This window comes from Capricornis sumatraensis, chromosome 22 (assembly GCF_032405125.1).
Source record: "Capricornis sumatraensis isolate serow.1 chromosome 22, serow.2, whole genome shotgun sequence".
NCBI classification, from domain to species: Eukaryota; Metazoa; Chordata; class Mammalia; order Artiodactyla; family Bovidae; genus Capricornis; species Capricornis sumatraensis.
The window spans coordinates 32,366,909-32,378,308 of record NC_091090.1 but is presented as its reverse complement, the minus strand read 5'-3'; the positions used below and the strand labels follow the sequence as shown (position 1 = coordinate 32,378,308).

The window sequence follows — 11,400 nt, the reverse complement described above, 5'->3', positions numbered from 1 at the left end:
AGCAAGGTCTCCTCCCCAACTCTCCCCACCCCACAGCGGTCAAGGGAAGGATTCCAGGAAACCCCATCTCCCTGTGACCTCACGGTGTGCTCTGTTCCCCACCCCAGGGGCCGGAAGGACTAGGACGAGGGGAGACTGGGCTGCCAGGCTGCTGTTGGGGAAATGCTGGGTAATTCGAGATGCCCTGGAGTTTGAACCCACTCAGCTGATAAGTGGTGGCCGGGACTCTGGGAAGCACAAGAGGTGGAGCCAGGTGGCTTTTCTGTCCGGACACCCCTACCTTCCCCTCTCTCAGCCTCGCATTCCTTTCCTCTGTGACTCATGTAAAGTGATTCAATTTCAGGGAAAGAGGGTTCATGTGGACTGAGCAGAGGCCTGAGAGGACGGGCTGGGGAAGACACCGTGATGCCCACGACCCCCTCCCACAAAGCGGCTGCCTGTTCCAAGTGCAAAGGGCCCCTGGAGGATGCAGTGACCGCCGCCTGTGGACACACCTTCTGCCGGCTGTGCCTTCCTCCGCCCTCCCACATGGGGGCCCAGCCCTCCGGCAGGGTCCTTCTCTGTGCCCTCTGCGAGGAGAAGGAGCCGAGCGAGACCCTCCTGGTCCCCGTGCCCTTGGGCCCTCTCGGGGAGACTTACTGCGAGGAGCATGGCGAGAAGATCTACTTCTTCTGCGAGAATGACGCCGAGTTCCTCTGCGTGTTCTGCCGGGAGGGTCCCTCCCATCAAGCCCACGTCGTGGGCTTCCTGGACGAGGCCATCCAGCCTTACCGGGTAAGAGGCGTGGGGTCAGCTCGGGACATCTGGGGCAGGACAGTGTCCCGAGGTGGTGAAGGGGACGGAGCAGAGAGCTCCAGGAAGGGCTGGATATGGCCATGGTCCATATCAGGAGACCAACCCCAGGCTGCTGGGACCTGGGGCAGCCCCTGGATGAGTGGGACGTAGTTCTTTCCACTTGGAGGTGTGGCCGTTCAGTCTTGGAGAACTTCAGCTCCAGCCCTGAGGGGACCCCACAGTGACGGAGCACAGAGCAGTGTAGCCACGGCTTCACTGGGAAGGAGAGAGAGCAGCTGTCCTCCTGCAGGTCACGGGCAGGGTGGCCTTGGTCTCCCCAGATCCAGACTGCGTATGGGACCTAGCAAGGCCCCGACGGCTGGGGCTCAGAGGGGAGGCAGGATGGGCAGGTCATCCTACAAGCGCTGCTCTTCTTTTCGAGAAGCGGGTTGTGGCGGTACAGTAGTCCCTCTGGTCCTGGGGACATTATCCACTCCTATCTGCCCCTCAGGTCCCTCTTGTCACCCAGTCACCAGGTCTGGAAGTGGCCTCCCTGGAAGCATCTCTCCTCTTTCCCTCGGCATTATCCCCACAGCCGCCCCGGAATCCAGGCTGTCTCTGTCTGTCACCCAGAGGCTCCATCAAGGGCCCTGTGTGCACTCTCACCTCTTCAGTCACCCTCCAGTCTGCTGCGAGGCAGAGCCTCCCAAATCGCAAAGCCCATCATGTCGCTCCCCTGCTCACAACCATCCTGTGGATCCTGACTCTGTGTCTGAAGAAAGCCCGTGCCTTTAGCATTCGAGGCCACTTGCATTCAGGGTCCTGCCTTTATCTGTCAGCCACCTTCTCCAGGCACAATGTGTCCAGACAGACTGACCGTTATGTACCTGCTGTTTGCTGAATTAACACTCTTTCCTGCTTCTAATACTTCTCAGTGGTTTCTTCTTCTTGGAAAGCTTTCCACTCCCCTCACTCTCCCCTCAACCCACCTTAGTGGTAGGGATTTCTGTGTGTGTGTATTGGGGTATAGCCAACTAACAATGTGGTGATAGTTTCAGGTGAACAGTGAAGGGACTCAACCATACATATACATGTATCCATTCTTCCCCAGACTCCCCTCCCATGCGGACTGCCACATAGCATTGAGCAGAGTCCCATGTGCTTTACAGCAGGTCCTTGTTGGTTACCCATTTTAAATATAGCAGTGTGTACTATACATATATAAATATTTATATTTTATATATAAAATATATATATATACTGCTGCTGCTGCTGCTAAGTCACTTCAGTCGTGTCCAACTCTGTGCGACCGCATAGACGGCAGCCTACCAGGCTCCCCCATCCCTGGGATTCTCCAGGCAAGAACACTGGAGTGGGTTGCCATTTCCTTCTCCAATGCATGAAAGTTAAAAGTGAAAGTGAAGTCTCTCAGTCGTGTCCGACTCGTAGCGACCCCATGGACTGCAGCCTACCAGGCTTCTCCTATATATATTTAAATATAGCAGAGTTGATCCCCAAATCCCTAACTATCCCTTCACCCCACCCTTCCCCCTGCCAGCAACCTTAAGTTCACTCTCTAAGTCTGCTTCACTCTTCTTTTTTTTTTAAGCCATTTTACCAAATTTTAAGTGTACAGTTCAGAGGCATTAAATACCTTCCTCCCCTTCTCTTACCCAACTGGAAATGTGTCTTTCATGGCCCATTGTAACTGGTAGCTGCTTTCTACACCCTTCCCTTGTCCCTGCAGGCAGAATTGTCCCCTCTGCTCTGCACCCATCTCACTGTGTACACACCCCGATTGTTGCATTTGTGTCTATTTCATTCACTTTTCACAGACTCCATCTCTACATGGTGGTCTTTTTTTTTTTCATTTTTGAGCTGAGCAGCATGGCTTGTGTGATCTTGCTTGCCCAACCAGGGATCAAACTCAGGGCCCAGGGAGTTAGAGTGACAAGTCCCAACCACTAGACCACCAGGAAAGTCCTGATAGTGGTCTTTTACAGACAAGAACTGGGTCTTTTTTTACCTTTGACTTCTTCAGCACATGACGATGTGCCGGGAATATGGTAGACAACTGAGTCGAATCATGAACTAAGCCACCTCTTTCTTCCTGTTCTTCCCTCCGCAGGACCGTCTCAGGAGTCGGCTGGAAGCTCTGAGCACAGAGAGAGATGAGATTGACAACATGAAGAGCCGGGAAGACCAGAAGCTCCAAGTGCTCCTGGTAAAGGCCACATCCGCATAGACTGTCTTCTCCTTTGGGGATTTTCTTTTCCCATTTTTTTGTTCATTTTCAACTCTGTTAATTTTCATCTCAGTTTTCACACAGATTTCTATTTGGTTGTTTTCCAAATATAGTTTTGCAGTTCCTTTTTTTTTTCTCCTTCGAATTAATTTTTTTCCTGTTTTCCCCATGTCTTTAAACCTTATTGTTAGTATCTGAAGGTTATGTGATATTTAATTTCTTTTAACCCTTCATCTCAGTAACTTATTTTCTTGTGAGTTTTCCTGTGGTTCTCACATTCGGGGGTCCCACATCTGGGGTGGCTCCAGTCAGCACCTTTCTTTTTTTATTCCGAGGGGGCAGGATGGGGACAATCCACACGGGAGTGAGGGCCGTGTGATCAGTCAGTGTCTGGATGGAGCCCTGGCCTCTCAGTCTGATCACTCTTTTGGATCCTGCTCTTAATAACTTCTGGTCCTGAGAAGTTCCCCAAGTTTCCCATCAGCTCCGTCAGACATTTTAGGGGTTCTTGTAACCTTTGAGAATTTTTGGTTGTCTGCATTAGATAGCTTTTAGGAATAAGTATAATTTTGTTCTGAATCATCAAATAACCACCTAGCATCCACAAATAAAATATCTCACAGAGACATTTGTGGCAGAACAGTCTCATAAGAAATCTTGGTTTTCTTCACTTAGAACACCCCACCCCATATATCATATAATAACATTATTTGTAGAGTGTGATTCTTTTCTATATATTTATTTTTGGCTGCACTGGGTCTTCGTTGCTGTGTGCGGGTTTTCTCCAGATGCGGTGGTTGGGGGCTGCTCTCTAGCTTCAGTGTGTGGACTTCTCTTTGCAGTGGCTTCCCCTGTTGTGGAGCATGGGCTTAGTTGCACTGTGGCATGTAGGATCCTCCCCGACCAGGGACTGAACCCATGTCCCCTGCATTGGCAGGCAGACTTCCAACCACTGGACCACCAGGGAAACCCTGTAATTATGTTCTTAATATTTGAAAGTGTTTTTCTGGTTTGCACAAATTTCTGATGTGGTAATCCTCCACTTTAATGAATAAGGCATGTACATGGCCAGAATTACTATTTTGCTTTTCTTTCTTTTAAGGGTGCTGACTTAAATTAGTCCCAGCTTTTATTAAGGTATACTTGAGAAATAAAAATGCATATGCTTAAGCTATGCAACATGATGTTTTGCCCAATGTATACATTGTTTCCTGTAACATTAAGGTAGTTTTGGTAGAATTAGGTGATTTTAGTCTTTTATCTCTAGTCTCAATGCTTCCTCCTTTGTACTCCTTTGACTCTGCAAAAGCAATATCAGTTTGGATTTGCTATTTAATCCAGTAGCTATTTAAAATGATCCTAAATTCAATTTTCTTGCAGCTATATAGTACTTATTAGCTATGTATTAACTGATATTTTTATTGTCATTCTCAGTGCTGAGAAAATATGACCTATAGGATTTCTGCTGTAGGATTTCATAAAGTTAATGATACATTTTTAGGCCTAAAACCTTGCAATATTAAAATAATATTCTGTAGTATTTGAAAATTATGTCCATATTCTGATAAGTGCTCAAAAATGCTTTTCATAAGTCTACCTGACTAGTCAAACTTTAGAATAAATTTATTTAACACATTGTGTTAATTTGTTTTTAAAACTCACTTTATTTAAACAAAAAGTTTACCCATTTCTCTCAGTTGGAAATCCCTAGTTAGGGGTTTTCTTAGCAGACCCTGGGGCAGCTTGTTGTCTGGTGTCTGTTGCCTGGCTGGGAAGAATGGGCAGACTGTTCTTATTCACCTCCCTGACTTGCCTCTGCCTCTGCCTCTGCCTCTGCGCAAGGGCATTTGGGGTCAAGGTTGAGGAATCCTAGACTATCAGAGCTGGAAGTGGTTCTGGCATCTTCTAATCCAAGATCCACCTTGCCAGCCATTATTTTTCAGAGCAGGAATTTCATGTCCAGAAAAGTGATGCTCCCAAGGCCACATGGCAAAGTCCAAGTTCATGATGAAGTGACTAAAACCTGGTTCTCTTAACCCTTAATCCATTGCTCTTCCCATTACAGTCTGTCTACCTGAAAGCACTGCCTTCATATAGGAACCTTGGGGCCAGAAAATGTATACCAGTGTCTGCATGCTAGGACTGATCACAGGGCTGACCCCGAGGACAGTGGGCTGATAGTGTGGCAGTATCTGGCTCCCTCCCATCTCTTTTCTTGTGTTACAAAGTTCTCCAGGAGGATATCCACACTGTGGAATCTCTGACCAAGGAGAGAGAGTTTGGGGACAGGAAAATCTCCGGCATCCCTGAACTCCCATCAAAACATGCCCTGTAGATGGCGACCTCGGTGGCTAAGACCAACGCCACATGGTTCTTCTTTCATACAGTGCGTGCATGTTCAGTCATGGACATGACCCCATGAACCGTAGCCCACCAGGCTTCTCTGTCCGTGGGATTTTCACAGCAAGAATACTGGAGTGGGTTGCCATTTCCTTCTCCAAGGGATCTTCCCAACCCAAGGATCGAACCTTGGTCTCCTGCGTTGCAGGTGGATTCTTTACCACTTGAGCCAGTAGGGAAGCCCTCTCTTCTCATAAGTTGTGCTCTAATCACAGCCTCCTCTAGCTTCAGTTGCTCTCTAAGAGATCCTCTCCACTTGACTCTAGAGATGGTATGGGAGGGTTAGGATGGTATTGCAGATGTGGAAGTATGTTTGAAAATCCTGGCTCTGAGAGCATGATGGGCATTATTATTAGAATCTCTAGGTGAGATGAGAGCATGACTCTCATCCTTGGTAAGTTTATCCTGACACCTACCTACTTGTATTAATACCATAATATTATTTGGGAGGATGAATCTTGGAACTACTTACTCCCTGTCCCTTTTAATCAACAGTAAGGATATAGATGAGGCTCCGGGAACTCAGCTCTGTGAGTTTCTCCCTAACCATGCCTCTCTTTCTACCCCTTGCAGACTCAGATTGAAAGCAAGAAGCAGCAGGTGGAAGAGGCTTTTGAGAGGCTGCAGCAGGAGCTGGGGAAACAGCAGCACCTCCTGCTGGCCAGGCTGACAGAGCTGGAGCGGCAGATATGGAAGGAGAGGGACGAGTATCTCTCCAAACTCTCTGAGGAAGTGGCCCGGCTGGGAGCCCAGGTCAAGGAGCTGGAGGAGAAGTGTCAGCAGCCAGCAAGTGAGCTTCTGCAAGTGAGAGACACCCCACCAGCTCATGGGATAGGAGAGGGAGCCCACAGGAAGGGGACACCATGCTGGGGGCTGGAAGATGCTGGAGAGAAACAGGAAAGGGAAGCGGAGATGATGTGTAATGAGAGGGACTGATGGTTATTGGGTTCCTTTGGCCCAAGGAGGTTACAGAGATGAAGTCCCAGAAGGGCTGGATGACTTTCCCGTGTCACATACGATGGTCATGCCAAAGGCTTTGGAGTCTGATGGTCTTGGGCTGCAGTGTCAGCTCTGCCGGCTGTGTGACACTGGCAAATCTCATAACCTCTCTAAACATGGGGAGATAATAGTACCTCCCTCATGGGGTTGTTGCAAAGACCATAAAAAAAATTTCATGCAAAATGCTTACCATAGTCCCTGGCTCACTGAAAGGACTCAGAAAACAGTGCCTGTTGTGATTATCACTACGTTATTCTGTCTCATATCTTCTGGCTGGTAACTCAAGGCCTGGTCCCTGCTGTCCACCATCTCCTAATGGTTGGAAGCAGAACACACTCCTAGGATGAGGCTGAGACAGAGGACCAGCTAATGAACTGACAACACAGTCCCACATGAGTAAGGAGGCATGATGTAAATGAACAGTCTATGAGTAGGTGATTAAACAGATCAGCTCTCTGGAGGGGAGAGTTTTGAGCTGATATGAAAAGGAAGAAAGGATGTACAGAAGCCCTGATGGGAAGGATGTATGGAAACTAAGTGCTTTTTTTTTTTTCTTTTGTAGGATGTCAGAGTCAACCAGAGCAGGTAGGCCCCACTCTCCCTGCTCTGCACTTGACAGTGAGACTGAAGGGGGAGAGGCACGCATTGTGGGACTGAAGGTGCAGGGTTCTACACCTTGTACCCACATGTGGTTACACAGAGAAGCAAAAGCACTTCGATAGACACACTCTGTCATCCTCTCACACATAAACAGCCCCAATTTACTCAGGTCTGTATGCTAAGGCTCCTTTTTAAACTGGTATTGGGGACACATTTTCTTCCCCCTTAGAAGTGAAGTTATAAATAATCATGGGGAATTCCCCGGCATAGAACTCCATGCTCTCACTGTCTAGGGCCTGGGTTCAATGGCTGATAGGGAAACTAAAACCCTACGAGCCATGTGGCATGGCCAAAATAGTAATAATTTTAAAAAATTAAATAATAATTATGTTGAACTGATCCAGGAACATCTTATTTAATTCCTGAAATTATTAGTGTTTGATTCAGTATTTAACACCATGTAAAATGTCAGTCAAAGGGGAAATATTTAGCACAGAATATGAGAAGCACGAAACTTGGGAAGACCAGTCTATTCTTTCAATCATTTTTCCCACTCAACTTAGACACAGTGACTAGGGAAGAGTTCTCATATATTGTTGCCCTTGTGTGTGTAGGGGGGCTGAACTCATGTGCCCACCAATCAGGAAGTTCTCTAAACATACTTCCAAAGAATGTCGGAGATTTAGATCTAGAAGAGTTTTTCTGAGGTTTTCATGTCTGATGAAGAAGCTAAGACCTAGAGGAGAAGTGCTTGTCAGTCACACAGAGATTGACAAGCAAAGACTGAGCTGGAACCAGCACTGAGGGCTTTCTTGCTGCTGCTGCCCTATAGGATTTCTTTCAACTCCTTTTTTCATCCCTCTTCAACCCCTTTTCCTTTGTACCAAACATCACGCAAATCAGATCGGTTAAGGCTGTTTTTCAAATGGCACTGTACCGCCCTCTAGAGGCTAATAGGGGTGGTGATCTTATCTCTTTTGGTCCCCAGGGGTACATTCTCTTAAAGCACCTGTATCTAATTCCTGAGGAGTGGTTACCATTAGTTCCTCTTAGGTCTAGCTGAAACACTTCTTGGTTTAGTAACTCCACATTTCCAGCAAAGATAAGAGATGTCACTCAATCTAATTCACCACAGATGCCAAGATTCTTGAGGATGATTGTAGCCTCATTGGGTCTGGATGACCCAAACCTTATTTTTGGAATTAGAACCTAACTGGTTACCAACTTGTCTGCAGGTGTGAGATGAAGACTTTTGTGAGTCCAGAACCCATTTCTCCTGACCTTGTCAAAAAGATCCGCGATCTCCACAGGAAAATACTCACCCTCCCAGAGATGATGAGGGCGTTCTCTGGTAAGAAAGGGGAGAGCAACTTCCCCCATTCCCATCAGTTTCCCATCTGCCTTCCATGAAGCTCCATCTTCACCTTCCCAACCTGGCTCAAGACGTCTCCCATCCCTTAAGCCTTCCGTTAGTGATCCTACTCTGCCCAGAAAGACCACTCCTTGGAGCATCTCCTCTCCCCAAGGATGGGCACTGCAGAGTCAGGAAGGTGAGGACATCATCTCTCTCACAGCAGAAGCCCCCTTTCTTCTGTCCCTGTCCTCACATTGTTCCCAGGACACACTGCCCTTATTTATTTGAAATAAGAGCTAATAAGTCCTATAAATCTGATAATAATAAGGCTTATAAGAATAAGTCACAGATCTTTCTATTTTTGCTTCTCTCAGAAAATCTGGTGCATCATCTGGAAACAGAATCAGGTAAACACTTGGGGGCTTTGGGAGCCATTGTTTCATTTATCCCTTTGTGCATTCATCCATTCACTCCAAGACAGAAGGACAGAGCAATTAAACTCTAGAGCCTGGTTGTTTGGCTTCTCTGTTCTAGCTTTTGCTAGTTATGAGACACTGGCAAGTCATTAAGCCTCTTTGTCCCACAGTTTTATCTGTAAAATAGAAAATATAATAGTACCCATCCCATAAGTAGTTGAGGGTAAATGAATTCATGTATGAAAAAACTTAGTATAATATCTGGCACATAGTAAGTACTCAGTTAATGTTAGATGGCACATACATATTATTTATTTAAAATACTTATCAAATGCTTGGTCTTTTTTGCCAAAACTTGTACTAGACTCTTTATTGACCTGGACAAATATTATAACAGTTCTTTAAATAGCATTTAATTTTAAGCTTCCCTGGTGATTCAGATGGCAAAGAATTCTCCTGCAATTCAGGAGACCTGGGTTCCATCCCTCAGATGGGACGATCCCCCGGAGAAAGGAATGGCAACCCACTCCAGGATTCTTGCCTGGAGAATTCCATGGACAGAGGAGCCTGGTGGGCTACAATCCACGGGGTCACGAAGAGTCAGACATGACTTTTAAATTGGTGTTTAATTTAGAAACTATTTCCAAAAGCATCACCTTATTCTGCTTCTCAAATTTAACTTGCAGAAAACTCAACTGGGGGGTCTTACTAAAATGCAGATTCGGATGCAGTGGGTCTGGCTTAGGGCCCAAGATTCTGCATTTCTAACAAACTCCCAGGCAAGTGATGGTCCTGATTCATGGACCCCGCTTTGAGAAGCAAAGCCTTGCAGCACCCCTTGCTGGTCAGGTATAGATGTCATCCTCTGCCTCCTGGAACAAAACTGAGGTTCTGAGAAGCGGGACAATGACAGGCTGCCCGAGGCCGATGCTCTTTGTGCCTCCCACTCACAGCGCTAGCTCTAGGGGTATTTTTGGAGCCGCCAGTTCTGATGTGCACGCCTTTCTCCTAACAGAGGTCGTCACTCTGGACCCTCAGACCGCCAGCCGGAGCCTGGTCCTCTCCGAGGACAGGAAGTCTGTGAGGTACACCCGGCAGAAGCAGCACCTGCCGGACAACCCCCTGCGCTTCGAGGGTCTCCCGGTGGTGCTGGGGTCCCCCGGCTTCTCCTCGGGGCGCCATCGCTGGCTGGTGGAGGTGCAGCTGGGGGACGGCGGCGGATGCACGGTGGGGGTGGTCGGGGAGGAGGTGAGAAGGAAGGGGGAGCAGGGCCTGAGCGCCGAGGAGGGCGTCTGGGCGGTGGTCCTCTCCCACGAGCAGTGCTGGGCCAGCACCTCGCCGGGGACCGACCTGCCGCTGAGCGACATCCCGCGCCACGTGGGCGTCGCCCTGGACTACGAGGCGGGGCGCGTGGCCCTGCTGGACGCCGACACCCAGGCGCCCATCTTCACCTTCACCGCCTCCTTCTCCGGCAAAGTCTTTCCCTTCTTCGCTGTCTGGAAAAAGGGTTCCTGCCTTACCTTGAAAGGCTGAAGCAGGCCGTCCAGTGGGCAGTGCGGCGCCCGGGGATCCAGCGCCGACCCCTAGACGATTCGTTAGGACACGGGATCTCCGAGTCCCTATAGTTTTGTAATTTTTTTCATTTTATTTATCGTATGTCTTTCAACTCCCAGAAGTCCCTGGTCACCCCGCTGACGCTCCTGCCTTCTGTGCACCCCCGAGGGGAGAACCAGAGATAGGCAGATTGCTACCAGGGCAGCCAAGTGGAGTAGTCAGTGGGTTTTGGGGGGTGAAAAAAAAACTAAAATAAAATTTTTTTAAGTTTCAAAATAACCGTCATGGGAAAAGCCAAAACTGTGTGGAACTTGCACTAATGTATCCGGTTGACTGTTTTTATTTGGACATACACATGGAGATGCTTCTGCCTCTCTGATCCTACAGTCTCTTTATCCAGCCCCAAGTGGACCAGGTCCCTTTTATTTCTGGTCCTTTCTCTTGTAGAGTATGTCCTAACAAAGTGTGCAACCCACCCAGACTCCTGCGTCCGGTGTGTCTAATCGGTGCTGATGGGGTGGACAGAAAGGCCAGTGGAATCTCTGTGACCAACACATATCCTGCCCCTTTCACTCAGGACTCGCCTGAGGGTAGGCTAGCCAGACCCCACTGTTCAATAAGAGGTGGCTTGTGTTCAGTTCCAACTCACTTCTTAAACATTTATTATTGTTACTGTTGTTATTGGACACAGAATCTGACTACACATTCAAGTAAGTTCACAAAGTATGAATCTCTGTAAAAATGACGATGATTCACACACCACCACCATCACTACCTCCACTATACTCTCTGATTCTAGCTCTCTTTCCTTTCAAGTTTAACACTTACATTCCCATCCTCCCACCCCAACCCTGGGAAAAAAAAATCTACCTTCTTCCCCTATGAGGGTCTCTCTAGTAGAAATCTTTGTACAAGATTACTTTTTGTATCCTATGAGCCCTGTTCCTGAACTATGGGGTCAGATGTTTTCAAGATACTCCAAGTGCTTGTACCCTATGTGAACTGCATTCCAAAACTGTAATATGAATCATTGCACTGTAAATAATTACCGCCAGTTT

General features: G+C 47.7%; 1 protein-coding gene across 1 annotated transcript; it reads left to right on the top strand.

Moving 5' to 3' along the window:
• The first annotated feature begins 405 nt into the window (after positions 1-405).
• TRIM15 (tripartite motif containing 15) lies at positions 406-10,321 on the top strand. Its single transcript, XM_068960981.1, has 7 exons — positions 406-774; positions 2,903-2,998; positions 5,993-6,223; positions 6,981-7,003; positions 8,254-8,369; positions 8,747-8,779; positions 9,804-10,321. Exons 1-7 carry the CDS (start codon positions 406-408, stop codon positions 10,319-10,321), a joined length of 1,386 nt encoding a protein of 461 aa, XP_068817082.1.
• The last annotated feature ends 1,079 nt before the right edge of the window (positions 10,322-11,400 follow it).

Coding starts and splice junctions, on each gene's coding strand:
- TRIM15 (XM_068960981.1), top strand. CDS start 406: ATGCCCACGACCCCCTCCCACAAAGCGGCTGCCTGTTCCAAGTGCAAA. Junction 6,224..6,980: donor CAGCAAGTGAGCTTCTGCAA/GTGAGAGACACC, acceptor TTTCTTTTGTAG/GATGTCAGAGTCAACCAGAG. Junction 8,780..9,803: donor TCATCTGGAAACAGAATCAG/GTAAACACTTGG, acceptor TTCTCCTAACAG/AGGTCGTCACTCTGGACCCT.